Source organism: Ambystoma mexicanum, chromosome 6p (assembly GCF_040938575.1).
Source record: "Ambystoma mexicanum isolate Mex_15411 chromosome 6p, UKY_AmexF1_1, whole genome shotgun sequence".
NCBI classification, from domain to species: Eukaryota; Metazoa; Chordata; class Amphibia; order Caudata; family Ambystomatidae; genus Ambystoma; species Ambystoma mexicanum.
The window spans coordinates 961,505,165-961,529,529 of NC_090935.1; the positions used below are offsets into that span (position 1 = coordinate 961,505,165).

Genomic DNA, 24,365 nt, shown 5'->3' on the forward strand with positions numbered 1-24,365 from the left:
AGCAAAGGCCATATTTCAATACCAGCACAAATGACAATGAAGATTCTCCCTGCTAATAGAGCAGGGAGCTCTTGATTCTATTAAAGACGGGGAGGCGAGCATTAAGCTTCATCTTCTCTTTAATCTACTCTCCCGCAATTTCAACAAATAAATAACTTTTTTCAAAATAACATTTTTTTTTCAAAAAACTTCAAGTCCCATCATTCCTTATAGTCTCAGTCTCTTGGCCATGTGACCTAGTCCTTCCTCTTCCTGTGTTCCTTCTCTTCTTTGACTGCTTCGAACTGCAATCTTCTGTAAATGCAATCGCCAACGGGGCCAACAAGACTTTGCACTTCCTGCTTTATGCGGAATCGATCTCTCGCTTCTGAACTTGCGAACTCGTTCCGATCAACACAGTCTTTTCTCGGATGCTTTCAGCCGTTTTGCTCATCCCCTAGTCTCAGAAATAACAATAGCCATATGTTAAGGCGGGGAATACACACCCTATTCTGGGAGGAAATTATCATCATGGTTATTTGCAATACATCACTTTATTGGCTTTATTATCGATCCTCATTTCCTGTGTATCTGGGTCGGGAATTTAATGTTCACCTCCTTGTCTTTATTAGAATCAAGAGCTCCCTGCGCTATTAGCAGGGGACATCTTCATTCTATGTCAAGAAGGAGGCGAGCATTAAGCTTGTTCAAAGCTTCTTACTACTACTTCCGCTATTATGTTGATTGGTCTAAAATAAAATGTTCTAAACGTTGTATCGCTAGCCCAATCTGCTGCTTTCTTGATGTCCTGCAAAGCTGCGCCTTGCCCTAATGCTTTTGAGGCCATCGCTCCTCTGACTGAATGCGCTCCAAACTTAGCCATGTCAATGCCTGCTAGGCTCATGATGTCTCTGACCCATCACCCTATAGTGGCTGTTGCTACCTCTTTGTGCGGCTTCCTGCGCGCTATTAGCAATTGAGTTGTCCCTACTTGTCTCAGCTCTGCTGTTCTACTCTCATACTCTTTTATGCATGTGGCTACGCACCACTTCGGGTGGTCTTGCATGTAGGGGTATGTGATCGTGGAGGAATTTGTTTTCGTTCTTCTGGCCAGGTTGAATGTTAATCCTTCTGGCCCATATGTCTTTATTGACTTCCAGTGCTTTGACGTCTGCTACTCTCCTGCATGACACCATGCACAGTAGCATAGCCAGTTTTCCCGACAGCTGTCCTAGCGACAGGTATCTGTTACTGGGCCAATCTGGTAGTAGCTTTAATACTACAGATACATCCCATATTACTTCGTACCTCGGCTGTGGTGGCTTCCTAAATCTTATTCCTTTTAGAAGTCTTATCACAGCTACGTTCTCTCCTACCGGCACTCCTTCTAAATGCAGATGGCCTGCTGAAATTGCGAACCTATAGACTCCTATTGTTCTGTGTGCTTTGCCATCTTGCAGGAGTTCCACTAAGAAATTCAGTATTTTGACTAGAGGGGCAGAAACGGGATGAATACTTCTCCTTCTGCACCATGTCGACCACCTATTCCAAGCTGCGTCGTAGCTCCTTCTAGTTGAAGGTGCCCATGACTCGGCGATGAGGCTTGCAGCTTGTGCTGAAATCCCTGGGAGGTTCCAGCGTCTCCTGCTATCCTGCACGCTATCAACGGCAGCATCCCCTTCACTCTCAGAGGGTGATATGACCCAACTGGGTCCGTGAGTAGGCCCTCTCCTTGTAGTAGTAGTCTCGGGTAGTCTGTTATCAGCTCCATGAGTGCTGGAAACCATACTTGTGATTTCCATATCGGAACTATCACTATCAAATTCGCTGCTTCTCTGCGCACTTTCGCCAGTACCCTGCTCATCATTATGAATGGAGGGAAAGCGTAGAGTGTTTGCTCTCGCCAGTCCTGCAGGAAAGCATCAACTCCGGCTGCTGCTGGGTCCAATCTCTAGCTGAAGAACCTTTCTTTCTATGCGTTCAGTCTGGACGCAAACAGATCTGTGTGTATTGGTCGCCAACGTTCTTCCAGCCGACGGAATATCTCCCGATCCAGCCTCCAATCGCTGGAGTCTGAGAGGTATCTGGAGTTCCAGTCTGTTATTACATTCAGCGACCCTGGTAGGTATTCGGCTACTACTGAGATCCCTGATTCTAGGCAGGAGTGCCAAAAATCCTTGGCTATTTCCGCCAATAACTTGGATCTTGTCCCTCCTAAGTGATTGATGTACTTGACTGCTGAAATGTCCATTTTCAACAGAATACAAGAATCGGTGTGGTAGAGGAGTGTCTCTCTGCTGCTGTCCATCAGCAGGATGTCGTCTAGATATGTAATCATACGTATCCCCTTCTCCCTGATCGCTGCTGCTACAGGTTTCATGATCTTCGTGAATGCCCATGGCACTGATGCCAGTCCAAACGGCATTGTGGCAAATTACCATAATTGCTTGTCCCAGTCGAATGCTAGGAAGGGACGGAAATCTCTTTTCACTGGTATCGTCAGGTAGGCATCTTTCAGGTCTATCCTCACTAGCCAGTCACCTTGTCTGAGTGTGTCTCTGAGCTGATGGGTCCCTTCCATATTGAAATGGTTGTAAACCACCCATCTGATGTCTTCAGGATGGAACATGTCAGAGGTTTTTTCCTCTTCTAGATTGTGGAGCTTTCTCAGCCTTTTCTTTGGCGGAGGTTGACTTCCTTCGTCCCCTTCGTTATCTGCTTCCTCCTGTGAGGAGGTAGGGGATTCTGGTGGTTCCTCTTCAGGGAAACCTTCTATACTGCCCATATTATCGTACCATGGGTAGGGATTCTCCAGGCTCGGCACCTGTATTTTTTTCATGAACGCTTCTCTTAGTTTACTGAAAGCATCTGAAGCCTCCGGGGCCATTGTACCAGCCCCTTCCATCTGGCCGGGGGGTCAGAAGAGTCTTTGCTCTTCCGGCCCTTTTTACACCCCTTGGGGTCCTTTGGTGTGACCCTAGTGGACGTGCTTTCTTCGGTGCTCTTTTCTTTCTGGCTCAAATATAGTTCAATAGTATGGAGTCTATCGTGTAGGGGTCTGACTCCCTGAGCCACTGCCTCTGTGAGTGAATCCCCCAGCACTTCTTTAAAACTTTAGGCTAAGTCTTCTTGGTAGACTGCCTCCTATTCTTCCTCACTCCACTCAAAATTAGACATGCTAGTGCTGTAAGGTGCCTTGATAATACCTTTTCAGGTGTAGTGGCACGTCCACTGATCCACTGTGATGCTGCACCCTGTCTGCACTGACTCAGATGTTGTGCAGGTCTTTCCTGGGACACTTCTTATATCCCTCGTATGAAATTACACTTTCTTACTGATTTGAGATTCAAATAGAATGCTAAAAGAGCTTATCTCTGCTCTGTAGTGTCGCGAATTGTGTTTCTGCTTCTGGCTCGAAGCTTCCCAACGGATCCTTCCGTATTGACTCCACCCCCCTAAGGGTCCTCCTAGAGGCGAGCATTCAGCTCTGTTTGGCCTCTGTGTCCGAGCGAGGCCCCGCCCTCGCAAGGGAGGGGGCCGCTCACTTGATGCAAGCTGTAGTCACTTGCTCGCTCTCCTCCCCCACAAAGGTGGGGGCTATTGGATCGTGGCATACGCGGTCGGGAAATGGTTCCCGCTCGCGTCACGCCCCTCCTGTGGGGAATGTTTTATATGACGTATGCGATCGGGAAGGATTTCCCGCTCGTGTCGAACTACGCCCCCTCGAGAGTGGGGGCTACTCGCTCCTAGGCGCAAATGAAGCGCTGCTGGTGTCTGTATGCGTGTGAGGGGATCGGCGGGCCCCTGATGTGCCGAGTAGTGCGGAATGGGGCCGCCGACTCCTTCCACTAGTGTGTTTATAAAAAACCTAAGGCTGCTGTGCTGCGCTCCTCTGGGGCCAATCTACTATCCCCGTATCTTCAGTAAACTTGCCATTATCTATGCATCTTGTCTAAACACATAACATTACGGAGCTAATATGAATTGGTACTTATCTCTGGAGAGCAGGAAAAGAAGAGGAGGAACACAGGAAGAGGAAGGACTAGGTCACATGGCCAAGAGACTGAGACTACAAGGAATGATGGGAAAAAATGTTATTTTGAAAAAAGTTATTTGTTGAAACTGCTGGAGAGTAGATTAAAGAGAAGATGACACTTAATGCTTGCCTCCGTCTTGACATAGAATTACAATACTTTAACTATCCAGCAAACCCCATGTGTATGGGAACCAGTGTAGCAACCCCAGCGCCAGTAGATTATGCTCATCTGCCCATATTAGTTCTTGCACGTTTGGCAAGATACTTACATTTTGGGCAACTACAGGCTGCATGGCAGGCAGGACATTAACAAGTTCCGTACATATGCAGATCACGTACTAAATGTTGTCTGACCAAGGTGGCGAACACATATGGACAAGTGTGGGTCTGTAGGGCGCCTTGTGCATTTGCCCGTTTTGGGTGCCCATGAAACGTATGCAAGTAGTGCAGGCATTTTTTAGACATGTATTTTTCTATTACAATTTTTTCTTCCCAGTCGTATTGATAAATGTGTCGTTTTAAAATTAAAAAATATATATTTTAACGTGCTTCTGTCTTGGCTGGTGCATCCGGCAACATCACACACACTTTAACTCATCAACTGGTATGATATAAATTAAACTAGACACTGATTAAAACCTCCGCGGTATATGTCTTAAAACTTTAGTATCAATTACAAGACATCCAACCTGCCCTCACAGAGGCGCCCCGCCGAACTACACAGACGCACGCCATGCATTGGAGCCAGGGAAGCAGCGTCGCGGACGCCGCGCGTGTGACGTTTGTTTACAACTCCGCCCATGCAGGAGCTGTGGGAGTCCAGCACAGAGGAAGTGTCTCCTGTGCACCAGCGTGGCCTCTTTCTGCTTTGCGAGACTGCAGCTTGAAACCTGGGGATAGTCATGGCTCCCGTGCTGAATTTGAACAACGAGGTTAGTACACAACGACCGGGCTTTGCGTCAGCCCCTTTCTACCAATGAGGGAGTTGCAGAAGAGCGTGGGTGCCCCTCGATAAACTAATTGCAAAATGTGTATCAACCTTAAATGTGTGTCCCATGTATTCCCTCATTCCTTGTCAGGGTTTCAGGTCACTTGTCCGGTCAGTCACTTATAATTGCCCTGTTTTCCTTATCCAGTCATCTTTCTCCCAAACACACACACGTGTCTACTAGGTCAATTGCCCTCCGCATTTGCCTATCCTATGTCATGGTTTTGCGACCTGCGCTCGCCAGATGTTTTGGACTACCACTCCCATGAGCCCGTGTCTTTGACTCTGCTAGTTTGGGCTGATGGAAGTTGTAGTTCAAAATATGTGGCTAGCCATTGATTGCAGACCGCCTTTCAAATGTTATGAGGGACGTGCGACCTCCAGTAGTGCTGTCCTTTGCTCACAACACATTCTCGCATCTACACCAAAGAAACGGTTCCACGATTATATTCCTCTTGCTCACCTCGACCACCATTAATGATAATCCTGGCAATCTGGAGATTTAGTGAAAGACCGTTTCGGTTCCGGTGAAAGACTGGCTGCTGTACTGGAGCAAATGGATGTGCCTTATGGTGTGATCGGTGAATCACCGAGTTTCATGTGCACACTAGCCAGCAACTCTAAAATAAGAACTATGAACAGACACGCCATTGCTGTGCATTAATCTTCTCACACGGCAACTGCAGAGTTCGGTACCGTCTGGGTGAGTGCAGGTATAGCATACTATGAACGCCAACCATTGATCTGGCTTTGAATTGCTGTATAATAGTACTGTATGTAGATTCATTAGCTGCAACCAGGACGTGTCCTAGGATTTGTGAGTCCTTGGGCAACAAAAGATGTGTGGGCCCCCTTATTTGCATAAATAGTGATATTTCATAAAATTAGATCATTGAATGAACCTTTGATATGCAAAGCGAACATGGGAAGTTGCATTAAAAGCACATTGCCATGAGAAGTAGGAGACAAACTGTGAAGTACAGTATATGAATTGTTAATGTTTACCTATCAGGAGTGAGGCTTTTTTGCCTTTTCAGTGCAGGTTGAATACCTTTTTTATAGACTTCTAATTTTGGTAGATCGAGCATAGTGAGATAAAAGGATTTTCCCGGGAGAAAGTTCGTTAAAAACACCATCTGACTGTGGAAGGCATTGCAAAAGATGATTGTTTTGCAAGTGAAGTTAACTGCTGTCTTTGCAGCAGTTTCACAGTTGATTTCATTTGTATTGTGTTTAATTTGGCTATACTGTCCCAACTAGCATATATATTTTCAGACGCTACAGCTAACTCTTATTTTGTCTGACATAAGAAATAAACTGCAAGCATGTTACAAGTGAAACACTTGTGTATAGGCGCGTTACAAATGCCATATCATATCATATCCAGTGCAATAGAGCCTATTTTACCTGGGAGGTCTTGAGGCAGTGAAGTAAGCAATTGTGCACGTCTTCAAATGTTAACAAAATTAACAGGGCTGAATTCCTATAAAAAGTGGGGTGGGGTGCTCAATAATATATTCATATGTGCTGACCATATGGTGCTGTTGCACCCAGTCTTGCTGTACTCCTCTAAATCACTGGTTGCAGCAGGGTTTTCGTCTCCTCTCCTGCTGGGCTCTGGCTTGCTGACACGTTAGCATGCATCTTCTAAAATTAGCAAGTGCTGCTTGCTTCCAAACGGGAAGGAAGCATCATCAATGTACCCTCTGAGCTTTGATTGGTGGGATGGGTACCACATCTCTTTTTGGGGCACAGGTGTAGCAGGGGAATCGGGGTATCCTACTGTACAATACATCAAAGACAACTTGGCAGGTTAGGCAACTGTTGCTGATAAGTTATATGTTTAGACCTGCCTGTAAATTATAGGCTTTTTTTCCCTATTCCTGCTGAAAAATGTGCTTTGAAATGTGTTTCGTCCTGTGAATGGGTACTGCTCCCTCGCTTCACTTGGGGTGGGAATTTCTGCCCTGTATCAAAAATCAAAAACTTGAACTCACAATAAGTGAACGTATCTGAATCCTAGAGACTTAAGGCAGGTTTCTAAGTTTATCATGACCTCTTCATCTGATCTGGATTATCCATGTCAATTAGTAGAAACGTATAAGCAGCACCTTCCACACTACTGGACAAAAATGCCCCTCTTAGACCTCTGGATCGTCCTAATCAGCAAAACTGGTTTACCACTGAATTCAGTTTACAAAAGAAAGAGGCATGCTGAACATATTGGGGCCAAAGATAAAACAGCAGGAAACAGAGAGATGTAAATGCTTAGGAAAAACCAAACAAAGTTAGAATCTTGTACACAAAAAAACTCTTTTGTGACAAGCAAATTAAAAAAGGCAGACACAGTTTGAAATATACAAAAATTGGGTGGAGGGAGAGGGGGGGTTTGGAGGGAGTGAAAACTGAGAGTAGACTGCAAAAATGTTCAAAAAGCGTTCCAGGACCAAGTTCTATTGACTCGTGATAAGATTCAGAGCTGGCAGGGTACGTTGGCAATAGCACCCGAACAGGACCCTGAGATTGTCAACCGGAAGGAAGATGCACGCCCAGGTTTCTCCTTTCAGACCACCACTATTAAAGAAATGGACGAAATCTTAGCCCCACTTCTTTCCCAGGAGACATATTACCATCTAAAATTGTTCTAGCCAACAAGAAAACTTTCGTCCCTTTCCTGACTAGATTTGTCAATGCCTCCTTAACACGTACAAACAAATGTGCTAACAGTGGCAGTCATCCCACTGCTGAAGAACCGGTCTAAATCCTAAGGGTTCAGCAAACTGGAGACCTGTTACAAACATACCATTTCTATAAAAAAAATCTTAAAGCTGCAGCCTTAAAATTGCGGTCCCCTTTTGAGGCATCAGAGATCTTTCATCCTAAATAGTCAGGCTTTAGAAGCTACCATGGGACAGAAAGTGCCTTGATTACCTTACAATCCTAAATGCTGGAAAGGTTGGATGAAAGCAGAGCTGGGCTGATGATCCTTTTGGATCTCTCGGCAGCTTTTGATTTGCTGGACCACTCCCAGTTGCTCAAAATATTAGCATCTACAGGGAATTGCTCCTGCATTGTCACTGTGTGGATAGAATCCTTCCTGAGGGAGAGATACTCTAAAATATGTTGAGTAAGTGTCTGCTCCAAATCAGCCCCTATCAAATATGGATTTCCTCAAGGGGCTTGTAGTTCACCAACCCTCTTTTGATATTTATATAAAACCACTGTGTGAAGAGCTGGAAACAAATGGCCTACAGTTTACCAACTATGCTGATGATTTTCAAGTGATAATGGACCTCTGTGGAGATTACTTGACCGACCTGGCCAATCTCAATTCTATCTGGTTGTTTATTCGAGAATGGATGGTTAAAAGCTGGATGTGCCTCAATGGATCAAAAACCAAGGTTATGATCTTTGTTTTGAGGTAGACGGTTGCCTTATTTTAGTGGTGGAAAAATGAAAGACTCTGGGCACAGTGCTGGAAGCATCTCTGAGCTCCGATTCACATGTTAACAATGTCACTAAAACTGCTCAGTACCATCTTAGTGTTGCGCCGAATAGATCCCCTGGTCTCGCGCAAGACTTGCGGAACTCTGGCCAAGTAATTATCATGCCACGCCTGGACTTTTGCAATGCTCTTCTTGGTGAGGCAAGTAAGGAGAGAGTGCATAGACTCCAGATAATTCAAAACGACCCAGTCGGAGTAATGCACAATATACCCAGCAAAGAGCATGTTATCAGCTATTGAAGGACCTTCACTGGCTGCCTGTTTGAAGAAGATTCAATTTAAAATCCTCTTCCCTGACCCATAAATGCCTACATGGCAAGACCCTGGAATACCTAATAAAATCACTAACGAGGCACAAACCAAGCAGAACATTATGCTCCAGCTCAGCACACCTGCTCACAGTTCCCCGGGGGAACGAAAGAAAAGGGCAAATCCTCCCCGGTTAGAGCTGCCATGGCATGGAACGCTCTTCCGGAGAGCCTTCGCAATGAAAAAATGCTGACTGTTTTCAGGAAAAAGCTGAAAACCTTACTGTTTGGTTGATCCTCCTGATCCTGAATTTTCCACCCTGTGTTAGAAATGTCCTTGTGTAAATGTTGCACCCTGATGCCTGCAGGCTACATACGATCTATGAAAGCCTTGTCAAAACATGTTCATCCCTGTTCCTCTAAAACATCAAGGACCGCATTGACACCCTCGCTCCGGCCCTTACTGATTTTTGCAACCACTCCTTTGCCTCGGGATCCTTCTCCCTCCACTCTGAAGCACTCCTTTGTGCATCCCTTTCTCAAGAAACCCACAGCTGATCCTTCTTGTCCAGCTAACTATCGCCCGATTTCCATTACTCCCTTTCTGGGCAAACTCCTGGAAAAGTTGGCCATCTCTCAGCTTAACCTTCATTCCCAGTCTGTTGGCTGTCTCTATGACCACCAGTCTGGCTTCAGAGCTGCCAGAAGCACGGACACTGCTCTCCTGAACATCCGTGAAGATCTGCTCTCCAACCTTGACTCTTAACATTCCCTCGGTCCTCATCCTCCTCGACCTCTCTTCTGTCTTCGACATGGTCAACCATACCATCCTGCTCAACCGTCTCCGTTTAAACCTGGGTATCACTGATCAGGCTCTGGCCTGGCTGACCTCTTTCCTCTCAGATCGACCCGCCCAGGTCCAACTTGGGTCCTTCCTTTCATCTATCGTCCTCTCTACCTGTGGTGTTGCCCAGGGGTCTAACCTCTCGCCCTGGCTTTTCAACCAATACCTGGCAACTCTCGCCCACTGCATTGCCACTTTCTGCTCAAATTTCCAGTACTACGCTGACGACACTCAACTCATTTTCAGGCTGCACTCTGCCACCTCCTCTCCCATCTCTGATTGCCTAACTGCCGCCAATGATATTTGACTGAATGCCAGCAAGGCGGAGATCCTCCTCATCGGCACACCTTCACCATCCTTTTCCCCTCACTCTCTGGCCGGCCTCCCTTGGCCCTCCTCCTACCCCCACCTGCGAGGCTAAGAACCTCAGGGTCATCTTTGACTCCACCCTTTCCTTCTCCGCCCACATCTGAGGTCTCTAAAAAGTCAAATTTCCTACTGCACCACCTCAATGGTACTCTGCCTTTCCTCTCCTTCCCCCAGAAGCTCATGGTATCCCAAGCTCTGGTTATCTCTAGCTTGGACTATTGTAACGGCCTCTTTCTAAATCTACCTGCCTCTATTCTCCGCCCTCTGCAGCTAATCCTGAACAGGACTGCGAGACTTGTCCTTGGCCTCAAGCCCTGGGATCATATCTCTCCAGCTCTGAAATCTCTCCATTGGCTCCTACTGGATGCAAGGATTAAATTCAAAACCCTCTGCATTGTCCACAAGGCTTTCTGGGGCCTGGGTCCAAAATACCTTCAGCAATCCCTCCCCTCTCGAGCTCTTCACTCCTCTATCTCCAACTCCCTCAGGGTCAGTCGTTTTTCAAAGAAACAAGCTGGGGTGTAGATCTGTCTTCGGCTGGGGCCTCCCTCTGGAATAGCCTCCCTGCCACTCTAAAACTTGAGGAGAACCATCTCTGGTTCCGGAAGCACCTCAAGACCTTCCTCTTTTCTTCTGCCTTCGCTTCCCCTCTCCCCTTCTGATCTGTTCTCTCTTGGCACCGTGCACCTGGCCACCCTCTGTCCTCTAGGCCCAGGTACCTGCTCACCCTGCCACCCTCCCACACTGCCTCCGGGCCACCCCTTGCACTGGGGTCTGTATCTGTACCCATACAGCCCCGCCTTTTTCTTCCTGCACTTATCAGACCTACCCTGTCTGCTGCCTTAAACCTAGCACTTGCAAACTGCTGGCTGCACTACCACTGTTTGTTGCCTTTATTGTTCTTTATCTGTTGCTTCTCTACTTCGCACTTTTCCCCTCCCCCTCTCCCATGCACTTGCGTGTTCTCAATGTCACTAGGCCTAGTAAGATCGCTGTTTTGTTCCCCTCCTTTGCCTTGTAGCGCTCTGAAACACTTGTATACGAGCGCGATAGAAATAAAATATCAATATTGAATTAGAAATGAACAAATCAAAAATATGTATGTGTGTGTGTATATATATATATATATATATATATATATATATATATATATCTTAGTCCAATATGGAAATTTAGTTCAATTGACCATCACTCTTAGAAGAAAGTGCACAAGACTAATGAGCATTTGCCTTTAAAAAATTAAAGAATCAACACTGGAAAGAAACACCAAAGAGAAGAGATATTATAATAACTACGCTGGCGGAGTATAAAAGGAGCCCACCTTTTAAACCCAACATTTGATGATGAAATACTGAATTAAATTCCCTGGAAAACAATACCCAAATAAGAGACTTGTGCTTTGAGGACACTTTTATGTAGTCTTGTGGGTAAGCGTCTGCACTGGGAACATGACAACCTGGGGTGAACTCCTAGTTGCTGAACACTTGAGCAAGCAGTTTGTTTTGAATGCCAGCCTCAAAATTACCCAATGGCAATTGCGTCCGCCCTCTGAAAAAAGTGGGTAGAAGCTGTCTACCCACATTTTATTCAACTTGTGGTCTGAAAATCGGCACAGGGCCAGATCTAGGGAAAATGGCCCCTCCAATCTCCAGGTCTGCAACCTCTCTTTCTATATCCGGGGCAAATATTCAGGAGCCACTTGCCCCCTCATCCTTTTCCCCCTCTCACACCCACTTTAACCTTCAACAATAATCTGTTTTATGAAGATGAGTTGAAAAGTACCCACACCATAGCAAAGTACTCTTACAAAAATATATCCTTACAGAAATATGCTAGGCAAAAGTGTACAATTGCCATTGCCCCGCCCACCCTGCCCCCCACATCTTGAATGGAAGACTGCAAATACCAGAATGCAATTCAGCAGACCGCAAAAGAAAAATTGCCTGTGGTTTTTGAAAATGTACTTTCAAGCCGTAAAGACTCATAATTAAAGGTAATGTGTGAAAAGGTTACCTGTTGGTATTTCAATGTTTGACAGAGACATGCTTCATATATAATGTGATGAAAATGTTACATTCTACAAAAAAATAAATGCTTTTTGGTGTGTTAAATATGAACTTGTGAAAATAAGGCAGATAGTTTAAAACAGTTTTATGTGATCTATGTAATTCCTGGTAGGGCACAGATTGATGTAGCTAACTGGTATTTTGTTTCAGTTTTCAAAATAAAAATGCCCCTCTAGAATTCTCATCAAAAGTTAAAGTTTATTTTCAAAACAATGGTCTCTTAAATGAGCCGTCGCATGTAAATCGCTCCACCCTTTAAATCCTTTGCTAGAAGAAAGGCACTGATAAGCAGTACTTGCAGTACTTGATGGGACGCTGGGAGGGGGGTATTTGTCTCTAGGGCACAGGTTGAAGCCCTAACTTGCCTCATGCTAAGGTGGGATTTCCCTACTTAAAGGAACTTTTGAGTCAGTAAGTTCAACCTAAAAGTCTTTGTCCAATCCCTATGCTTGCCCTCACAACTAAAGCTAAACGATGTGTAGGGCTGACAGCAATAAAAAAAACTGTTTTCAAAATAAAATTCTTGGCTTCTTCCAGCCCCTGCCTTACTTTCCAGCTCCCCTTCCCTAAATTCAAAACAGTTGCAAGTCTTGGTGTTCCCTTCCCCAAGAAGACAACATAGTTCCAAAAAGAAAAAGTGGGTGCGGGTGGGGGCGATGTTCCTAAATTCCTAACATCCTAAGGCAGCAATCCAAGTTCATAAGGCCTCAGGTTTCCATTCCCCAAGAAATCCACCAGCCAATTTGTACTTGGTCTCAGTCTCTCAATATTCCAAAACCAGTTCCAGGTTAATTTTACACTCCTTATGATTTCTTGACAGTTCATACAGATTGCTTTCTTCTGCTTCACTTCAGCAATCTTTCATACACTTAGATTTTCTCACTGTATGTTTCTTTGGCTTTCACAGATAGGGTGTTCCCGGTCTAGGCGCAGTTGTCTTACCAAACGGTCCACCCATTTACAGGTCACTCAACTGGTCACCCTAGGCTTGCTTGCCCACACAGGTTCTTTGGTAACTGCACCTGTGTTTTGATTCACGCTCACTTGGCTTTCTCCTTGCTAGCTTTTTGGTTTTGCCACAACGTGTTTTCCTATTTGCCAGCCTCTTGGCTTTGCCACAATGAGGTATTTTATACAGTTCACTTTGTGGTGCTCTTTCCTTCACCACACTGCTCTCACACTCATAAGCAATATTAAATACTTGCTTTTCACTACATTTCATAAGATCTCTTTTTTGTTTTCAATATATTCTATGTGTACGTCACACAAACACGTCATCTTTTCATAGATTTATCAAAAGCTTTCATATGCTTGTCAAAATCTTTTTTTTAATTCGATATTCAATTGTTCAAAGCCTTTATCCTTTTGCTTACAGTTCATAGTATTTGCATTATTCATCACAACCCCTTTACTTTGGGTTTATGGTTTCTTGCACATCATTCATTCAGCATTCACTTTTGCCATATAACCGCACCCAAGATTGGCCAGGTTTGAGTGTTCCCTTCTGTTCACTCACTGGTCCCTGGCGACTCCTCCGGGCGGCTGCTTTCTCTACCTCTGCTCTGCATTCACGTTTCCATTAGAATTGGGAGCCCTGCTCTCACTTTGTTCCTCTCTGTGGATTTCTTCCTTGCCACGCTGGGCACCGACCAGTGAGGCTTCCACACTCTCACGGCCCACCCCGCCGCTATAGTTCCTTCTCACTACTTGCCGGTGTCCTGCTTTCCCGACATGAACCTACTCAGCTGCCTCCTCCTCCACAGGATTTCTTCCCTGAGGTCCACAATGCTCGGCCACGTCTTCTCTCCTGCTGGTCCCCCCCCCTCCATTATCCTTGTTGGCTTCACGTTTTATGCACCAGCAACCATTTGACAGGCTGCGGGTGTGAGTCCTCTGGCCCAACTGCCAGACCATAGTTGGTGGAGTATTCTGGACATGCCTGACCCTTGCAACAGTCTATAGGCCTTCTCCTTGTCTCAGTACTAGAGTGGTAAAATGATATGTTGCTGTGCCCTGCTTCTAGTCGCCTCTTCCTTGTCCCAGTACTGTAATGGTATGAATGAGGGGGGTGTCCAGTCAAAGTTTCCAAACAATAGTTTCGAATGCCAAAAGTTTCGACACAAAAGTGCCGGGAAAAAAAAGTTTAGAATTTTTTTGTTTTTATATTCGTTTTTTAAAAAATTTCGTATTGTAAAAGAAGTGATTTATAAAAAAAAAGGGTTTTTTCAGCACTTTTGTGTCAGAACTATGGCTTTCAAAACTATTACTGTCGAAACTATAAACCAATGAGGGGAAATTGTTTGCGACAGTCTATAAAGGCGGGGGGAGGGGGAGTTTGGTTTTCACAAGGGAAAGGGTGATGCCATGTCTCTGTCTGTGGACCTCCTCTTCCTAGTGTTCTTAGAATGTTATCATCTTCTGGTCTTATCCCAGCTAGAGGGAAAAGGGTAACAATAGCCCATAAATACAGATGAGACTGAGGGTTCATCATGGATTGGAAATGGGGGGATACTGCGCCTCACAATAGATCATCCCCCCCTATCATTCCCAAATCTCCCTTACACAGGGGATCCTCCTTTGCATCTCCACCCCCAGGGTTGGGCTCCAAGAGTGATGCCCTTTCCCTGGGCACCTTAGCAGAGGATGGTGGGGAGAAGGAAGTGAGGACACTGTCTCAGGTTCCTCACGCAGGGCTGTGGACAGGTGTGAAGATTTCGAACCCCACCCCGGCATCTCCCCCGGCGGAACTGGTAATTGTCGTAAGCATGGGAATCTCTAGTATGTATACACTTCCTTTATTGCAAGAAACATGCATATTCATATTTTAATGCCTCCAACGCTGGACGAGAATATTATTTCCTTGCCTGCACAGATCCGCACGTCCTTGTTGTAGTGCAATTTGATGAACAACAGTGAGGCTTCCGTGAGTTGCACACTTGATTCATAAGATGAAATGGTCCCTCTGAGTATTTCTCCGCTCATCAGGGACTTTAGAATGTTGTTCCCTCAAAGGGATAGACGAATCCTATGCTAGATGTTTGGGTCTGGCCAGGGACCTTGAATCTCTCTGTGTGTGCTGCTCTTATGAGGAGACTGTTTATGGCCATCCTCCCTTCCCTGTTGTGGCCTCTATTTGGGGTACGGGTTGTGGGGTAATAAGAGCCCCCACTAGCTATCCATTTTGTGACGCTGCATGTCTGTAGGTGTGGTGGGGAGCGAGTATTCTTGTGACTGCCTCCTCCTCCCCCATCAGTGCAAGTAACTAGTTCGGGTGGTCACGGGAGCCCACATATATTGGTTTTGGGTCCATTATCCACTAGCTTGGGGTGGCACATGGATCCCTTGACAACCCCATCGTGAGGTTGGCAGGGGACCTGGTCGCACATCCCATGGCTCTGCTTTGGTGCTTGCTCTCTGCAGAGTGCATCTGCAGCTGTTGTCCGAGGAGCTTAAAAAGAGCCAAAACTCCAGTTTACCAGAATGGACTATACCACACCCCTGTACAGTGAGGAAATGCCATTTGGCAAGGGTGTAGAAGACTTAGCTTTTTTATTTTTATTCACTGATCAAATGATAATTCCATCTCAGAAAGGGTTATCTGCTAACCAAACCCCACCCCCTTTTTAATAAGCTCCAGGCCAAAAGCATTGTGGCCTGTGCCCTGCTGCACCAGTCTCCTGGTCTGCAGGGCCTGTTCTCCAATAGCACAGAGCAGGTTCAAAGGTCATGGGTGCCCTTTTGATAGCTGCTTTGACAGCCAAGTCACTTCAGCACAGATACTGCATTTAAAGTCTGCACCTCTGTTCGAAAACCACATAGTTATGAGTAAATGCTCAAGTGTCGCTGCACCAACCCTATTGTCATTTAGAATGATCAAGCGGAACGCTGCTGTCGTCTTGGAGTGAATCTACGCTGGACAACAGGACTAAACTAAGACAACCACGTGAAATAGTGAGTCTAAAACTCCCAGGGGTGTTCATTTACTGAAGGAATTTAAGGAAACTAGGAATATTTCAATTTCTTTAAAAAAAAAAAAGTTTATTAATAAAGTATGCTTCCAATACATATGAATATTAAACATTACATAACTTCAAGGATTAAAATACACATATTTCAATTTCTTACCAGGAGGACAAGTAATCCCCCTTCAGTATCACTTGACATGGGATATAACTTCAATCCAAACCCTGCCGAGGGTTACACAGCAACGCAATCCAAACCTGCTGTCAAGCATTGAAATAAAGCAAAATAAGATTACATTCTTTAGGATGCACTGTATTTTGTATTCAGGAAACTATACACACTTGTGTAAAAACCTGCATAACTGTGTCAAAATGCAATACAATAAGATTACGGGTTTAAAATATTCTGGTAAAAACCAGGAATCTGTTCTCTAGCCTAGAGGAAGCCATTGGATTGGAGAAACAAAAGGCACATTTGCCAAACTATTATTTTCGTCTCTTAAAGAATGTATACAACATAGAATCTGACTTAACCTAGTCAAATCCATGGTACGGATGTAAATTAGGAATATGATGTAATATTCACAAAGTTATTACATAAGTAAAACCACATTTAGTGAGACAAACAAATTGCAAGTTTGTATTGATTTAAAAGCAACAGGCATTGACCTCACAAGTGTGGGGAGATATCTTCACATAGTTATGAGTAATTACTGTTCTGTAGTTTAATTTTTAAACCTAGACGTACCTGAGTTTAAGGTATTGTGGATAGTAATTTACCCAGCTATTTTAAATTGTATTTATTTTTATTAATGTGCTTAGTTAAAACACTTTTTACATCAAATATAAAAATTGCCAATTCTTTAACCGTATATATTCTATACAATAAAATACTAAACTCCTAAAAGAATCTTCCAATTGCTATGACTTATTTCATTAAGTATAAAACCAATAGTGCTATGCAGTCTTGCACATTCTATAAAACAAATTCTCTTTTGCAATCCCAACTGGCACAGTTACCTCGTCCACCCTTTTGCCCCTAGCCAGCTTAATTAGTATATTTATCACTTTCATTGGATCACTTTGTCTTGTTTTCACCATTTATATTTTTCCATATTCAAATGGGAATAATTTCCCATTAGACATTGGGCCTCATTACGACCATGCCGGTCCGGTAACAACGGTGCCGGTAAGCCTACCGGCACTGTTGTTACTGGACCGGCAAAGTACGACTCTGCAGATGCCGTCCCGCCCGCCAGGTTCAGACCTGGCGGGCGGAACGGCACCCTCCCGCAGAGGTCCACGGAAGCACCTGCACTGTTGCACCGTTTCTAGCGGTGCCAGTGCTTCCATGGTCCCCATTCCCATTGAGTCCTATGGGAATGGGGATTAACATTTACCAGCACCTGACTTCCTGGAACGCCAGGGTCATAATCCCCCGGTGTTTCCGGCAAGCCAGGCGCTGGTAAATATTGCAAGTCCAGCAGTAACCTGCCGGCAGCACCGGCAGGGTTACCGCCGGACTTGTAATGAGGCCATTTATATGACATTTTTATGTAGTCTGTATGATGTTCAAATTCTCACAAGAAAATCATGTGATCTGGCTTGAGCGTGCTATGTCTATTCTATTCCAAAGCATGTCTGATTTTGCACAACCTATGCCATCTCTCTTCACGAGGTATCCCTATTCCTGGCCCAATAACCCCAAGAGCAGGTAGCTAGTTAAGCCACATTAGCAGGACTTACCTTCTCAACACCGTCAAGGGACAGAGGACCAAGTATCTTTGTGGACACAAGTATGTCGTTAAGCACCACAAGTAGTCTTTATATGTTTTTAATTTGGTTAAGTGGTCATGGTTACACCACCAATCCCACTCTTGCCGCTTTTTGGTAATTTCATTTTTTAGCTGGTGGTGGTCCGTATCCCGCTCTGGCAAACAACGAATACTATTAAATTCTTGTTTTAATTTTTCAAAATTACTTGGGGCTTGTCCCTTGGGGTCCTTCATATTTTCCCCAAGCAATGAAAGCGATGGACACTTGGAGTCTTTTAACGATTTTATATATGAAATGACTCGCCTCAAATGTAGGTGTCCTCTTAAGGAGGTCAACCTACGCCTCAATGAGCGCACACTGTGGCAGCTCCAAAATCCATCTCCAGATTTAGCTTTCAATACGTTTTTAACCCTTTTCAAATTTTTTATGTAAGTTGCATCAATCCCATATGTTACAGCGGGAATGATACTTTTGTTTGTGCACTAGCATAACTCCTGCTGTTTTTTTTTTTTACACAATTCCTTTCACTGTGGCAGTAACGACAAGTGTATTGTTTAGTTGTTACCATATCCAAGCATTTTGTGTCATTACTTATATGAACAACCAAATACTTGTAAATAACTACATGTTCAATACAGTTTTCAGTGGTGAAAAGATATTGCCAGATCTTAAGATTCTCTATTTTTAATTTTTTTAATTATTTTAAAAAAAAACTATTCTCATGAACTTGTTTTGTTTATAATTAATAGCCAGGCTATTCTCTTTTGTATAACAATTTAACTTGTTTGCAGATCTTATCAGCCCCACCAATGTGTGGTCCATCAGGACTACATCGTCTGCATAAGATAACCAGGGCACTATGCCCTCCGATCCGCGGGGGAAAACGCCTGATCTTTCCCAGTTGCTCTGCTATAAGACTTATATCGTACATGTTTCAGCACTGTGAGACAGGCCAGCTATGGAAGGATTTTGCATTGGGGTCAAACAGCCTGGCCCTGCCACTACCAGGGAAAGAGATTTAATGGCTGTGCCTCTTCATTGATCCTTTGTAAGGTCGGGTAACAATTTTCTAGAGGGAGATAGTCCCTCAGCATGGGTTGTCCTGGGAAACCGGCAGCAAAGCACACACCTCATACAGGTACTAGCCTCACCCCTCACTGTGGCATGCCAAAGGGCCTTGAATGCTACGCGTCTGGAAAGGGGTTGGGGTTTGTGTAGATGGAGAGCGCTAAGCATAGTTGGAGGAGGGCTCCACCATCTCGCTTCTCCCTGTACCTTTCTTTCCTTCCTGTCGGCTCCATTTCCTTTAACACAAAGCACTTTGCGTATGATGTCATGAGGTAAAGACCACTTGTCTCAAAGGCAGAGATGGGGACCATTATTAATAGGCTTGCTTTTGTTCAATCACTTGTAGACTTTTGCCTATGAAAAGGGAGGGACATCCACTTCTTCTTTGATTCATCTCTGGACTTCAGCCTTCAAGAAGGATTTGTGGGACCTTGCTAGGAGAGCTGTCCTTTCCAAATGCCTCCATTTGTGAGGTGAAGGCAGGTAATTCCGGGCAGAGGCAAGTCCTGCTCCCTAAACACCCAGGGCAACTGAAGAAACCAAACGCCTGCTCTCCTGCATTTTGCCTGCATTCAAACGCATTCAAACCGACCGAAATTGTAGTGCTGCCACCTTTGCACTTCTTCAAATTCTTCGGACTGCTGTTGCTGAATTCTTAACCCCTTAACTGCTGAGGGTTTTTCCCCTCTTAAGTGCTTAGCCCTTTTTTGGACATTTCGGTATGTTGGCACATTCAATCCCTTGTACCTTTTTTGTTACAAGCAATATACTGGCCACATTTGCACCCTTTTCTTCCCACATTTAGGCAGTCGTAACGCCGCCAAGGATTCGTGGTTTGCGAGAAAATAACAGAAAAGTGAACATTTTGTGTTTGTTCCAGAAAATGCCTTTAAAATAATGTACAAAGAAGCCTGGAGGGGAGGAATGCTGAATGGGAACACAGAAAGGCATACATTTCTGAAAAATATATCAAATTGCAGGTTAATGATGGGGTCATTTGCGCAGATTGGGAAATAAGTATTTACCCATAATTCCCATACTTTGCCAAAAAATTGCAAAAATGATTGGAAAAAGTCTGTACGGGACATGTTTACACTTGTAAAGTAATGACTTCCACGAATATTCAGAAAAGCAATGCACCGCTATATTCCCTGACTCTTCTACTTAAGAAATTACAAAAAATTAGTGATGTTTAACAAAACGTACCACATGCCAAAACGAAGCCATGGTACACAGTATTTTTATGTTGACCTGAAGTGACCTACTTGGAATTTTAAAAGAATGAGTTTGTAGAAAGCACATGCATTGAGAGCTATGGCATCACAACCACGAAGGAAAGAATGGAACCACATGCATTTTGAAAAGGAGAAACCCAGGGGAATCCACATCTTGCTTTTTGTTTGTGGAAGAATTGTTTACCAAGAATGCACGCCAAATAGGAAAAGTTGGAAAAATACAATATTTTGATGCATTAGTCATTGGGAAACCACAGAAACGGACGGGTAACAAGTAATTACATTTTAACCTGGCCCCATTCCCACAGGTGTCCTGTTGAAAATGGTACTTCATGTGTGGGTGCGCTGGCCGAGTCCAAAAGGGAAGGGGCTAAAGTACAGGTAAGGCAGGTGCTCTGGGAAAACTAGATCGACACTGGCCTTGTAGGCAGGGCAGACATTTAGGACTGGGGTGTCATCAAGCTAGAATTTATTGCCCAAAATGTATGGGGGAAAACACAATTTTGAGATATTTGCAACCACGAAACCACAAACACATAGGCAACGCCACATTTCCCACAGGAGTCCTGATGAAAACGTTACTTCACATGTATGAGTGGGCGCAAAGGGGAAAAGGCTAAACCACTAGTACACCAAACGCACTGGGAAGATCAAATCCATACTGTATTTTGCCTTATGGACAACCCACATGTTTGGGCATTAGGCGTCACAGCCACCAAGGAAAACTGGGAACACCATGCATTTCTGAAAAGAAGACACCTGTGGGAATCCGAAAAGGTCTCGCTTGCGTGATTTGTGCTAAAATTTCTTACCCAGAATGCACGTGACAAAAAATACACTATTGCTACACATTTCCCAGTGGGAAATTACCAAAACGCTTGCAAAACACCATGTCCCACGTTCATACAGATGTCCCGATGAAAACCAGACTTATCTGAGCGAAAAAAAATAAAAATAAATAAAAAAGGGGGTAAACTGTCCCCAAACCCAGCGTCAGTCCCAAGGAGTCCCTGCCCCTCCCTGGAATTAAATGCTCTAACTGGGCCCAGCCAGAGCTGTAGTGCTGCCCCCCGGCCTTGGTGCCTGTCTCCCATGTGGGTCTACAAACCTCCACCCACCCCCCCCCCCCCCCCCAAAACCCCCAGCGGCAGTCCTGGGAAGCCCTGGCGAGCTCCCAATCCCTCATTGGAGGCAAAAGCTGTAATGCGGCCTGTCCATGGCTCCAGGAAAGCCAGTGGTGCTGCCCCCAGTCTCGGGCATCTGCCTCGCTCATGGGTCGACCATGCCAAAGCCCAGCAGGGCCTGCTGGTCCTTTGCCAGGGGGCCAAAGGCCCTTCCCACCCATGCCCTTTGGAACGCATTCACTACCTGAAGGCCACTCTCCAAGCCCAGCCATCTATTTCCCCATTGGAACAAATGACAGGACCAGATGGCTGGGCTGCTCTGGAAGTTTGGATAGACGCTAATTTTTAATTATTTTCTCCAGCTGGGTCTATAAGGATCCTGGACGCTTTTGCCCTTTCCTCCAGGGCAGGCGTTCCGCCCTGTGGGGGTCTCCCACCCCCAAAATAAATTCCCTGGTGGTCTTTAGGATTGCTAGTTGAGGACTGAACAATCTGCAACCAGCAATATGCTTGTGGGAGGGCTTGTTGGAAAGGGGACGGTATCACCTTTCCAGCGAGCTTTACTCCCCCCACCAAATCGGGCAATAACTGCCCAAGCAGCAAGCAAAAAATGTCTGCTTTATTTACATGCTGAAGCCACTTGGCTTCAGCATGTAAATTAAATTTCCTGATGACGTCGTCATGGCTGCCCCGCCCCGACTCCCAGGCACAGAAGTGGAAGTCCTCCCTTTTATTGCCTGGCGGTCAGGAAGCTTGTTGCTCCTCTGGGGGAGGGACTCTCTGTCCTCCCAAGGTAAAAAAGTACGGGATAGCTTGTCCTACGCAGGATGAACAATCTCATCTAGCGCATTTAAGCGGTTAAACCAGTTTGCTGCCGCGCGGCATGAGCTGAGCATGTTGTTGCCTTGGCTCAAACCAGAAGCTCGCAAAAGAATTCCACCTGCCCCATGCCTCACTCCGAACCCAATGTGACTTCTTCACGCGTGGATCAATGCTTTGCAAAAAAGCCTGGATTGGCACTATCAAACTGCCAAGAACAGCGAAAAGGTATCATTAACTGCTACCTCCCTCCCTGGTCTATTTTATCTTTGGGCCCTAGAGATTGGTTAGGTCACCCTTTAATCCGCTTTCTCGCACAAAAACATATCCTTTTAAGAACATTTTTTTACCTTTCACTCTTTTTTCATTACCCAGAGTTTTGCATATTTCTATCTTTGCATATCCTATGTTCTTTCCACAAGTATGGGTTTTTGTAGTGTTTTTCTATTTAGTTATTATTACATATGGTGCATTAGTGCATATCTTTGTATAGAACACGATTGGCCGTTCCTTTCATTTGGACTGATGCACTTTTCTTTTGGGGTTGATAGTTTCACATTTACACCCATGTTGAGAGTATATCCCTCCCTCTTCCCAGGTTTCCTCTGTCTGCTCCTCTTGAAAGCTAGGCATTGATCGCTCCATCCCTGCTATCAGTAGGAGAGCCGAGAAAGCTGGATCGAATCCCAGTTTGCCTATAGTGGGTCCCACTCTATATCCCAACCTAACATCCAAAAGAACATTTCTGACATCCAGTGCGATTGTTTTCATATTTGTCTTCCTGTATGTATGAACTTTTGACTTATTTTTTTTTTATTTGGTCAAGCAAAAACAATTCACTGTTGTGATTATCCGAACTACTCGAGCAGCATGCTTTAATATAGAATTATTTGTAATACCCATTCTTGAAAACATTTCTTTGTTTGGACTCTCAAATCCTTTAAGCCGTTCTGTATTTATTGTTGAGATGATCATTTTAATTAAACATGGCCTATGGACATTTTTACTTTAAAACTTTAGTAAGTCACACTTGTTTGGTTAATAAATTGAACATCTTGTTATAAAATTGCTTTAAATCCTTATGGTGTTCCGTTCTATTGATTTTTGGTACCTTTAGAGTGAAGACTCTGATGTAGACCAAGTCACTTCTTTAGTTATTGCAGTGTTGTAAAACATAGTGTGTGTGTGTGTTCTAGATCGGGCCCACTCCACCCTCTTCCTCCATCCCTCCACACATATGGTGCACATTGCAGAGCAATGATCTCAGACGGAAAAGAACAAAGTGAGGGACTTTTGCTGCAGTGGCTTCATTTTGCATAATTTGAGGAGGGACATGATCACCAGCAGAGGATTCACTGATAATTGATTGCTCACGTGCACCACTGGACGTAAAGCAAAAATTCCTAAAAGAATGGGATATTGAAGCTATGGAGCGATGAGCAAAAATGCAATAAACCAGATACATTCATGGAAATAAACTCTCCCTTTAACATTAACAAACTATTTCTTTCTTGTAAACTAAATCCCAATCTGATTTGCTTTTGCAGCCACCTCCTTAACAATGTGGCACCATTTACAAATGGTCCAGCGTGCTCAGTTCAAGATTCCAAATGTCCCATAAAACCTCACTGGTACATGGGCAAACAACGAATACTATTAAATTCTTGTTTTAATTTTTCAAAATCACTTGGGGCTTGTCCCTTGGGGTCCTTCATATTTTCCCCAAGCAATGAAAGCGATGGACACTTGGAGTCTTTTAACGGTTTTATATATGAAATGACTCGCATCAAATGTAGGTGTCCTCTTAAGGAGGTCAACCTACGCCTCATTGAGCGCACACTGTGGCAGCTCCGAAATCCATCTCCAGATTTAGTTTTCGATACGTTTTTAACCCTTTTCAAATTTTTTATGTAAGTTGCATCAATCCCATGTTATACAATTTTGTTTTACAAAGGTAGCGGGCGCCCCTCTCTCGCAAGAACAGACATGATAACCTGTTCAGTGGTTATTAACCACTTGAGAGTTCGCAGCCACTGCTTTTACTCACTGTGCCTTTCACAGATGGGAAATATCCATTTGCATATCAGTCTTTGTCCTGCCCAGGAGCAGTCCAGCACCGAAATACAATGGCAATTCCAATCTGAACGAGAGTACCACCAGCAACCCCATACACGTGTTTCACCCTTGTTGGGGATCATCAGTGAGGTGAAGCTGATGCCTCTCTAAGCACAGTGAGAGGGAGACCACGTCTGGTTGCCCCCAGGAGACCTAGGGTTACCAATCCCAGGTTCCTTAACAAATAGTTTTACAAAGGTAGCGGGCGCCCCTCTCTCGCAAGAACAGACA

The 24,365-nt window shown here is 44.6% G+C and overlaps 1 protein-coding gene across 1 annotated transcript in view; it reads left to right on the forward strand.

Moving 5' to 3' along the window:
• Window positions 1-4,801: 4,801 nt before the first annotated feature.
• SRFBP1 (serum response factor binding protein 1) overlaps window positions 4,802-24,365 on the forward strand; it is a 719,075-nt gene continuing 699,511 nt past the window's right edge. The window contains exon 1 of the mRNA XM_069625566.1: window positions 4,802-4,947. Coding sequence (XP_069481667.1) covers window positions 4,918-4,947 — 30 coding nt within the window. The 5' untranslated portion in view covers window positions 4,802-4,917. The remainder of the gene's footprint in view (window positions 4,948-24,365) is intronic.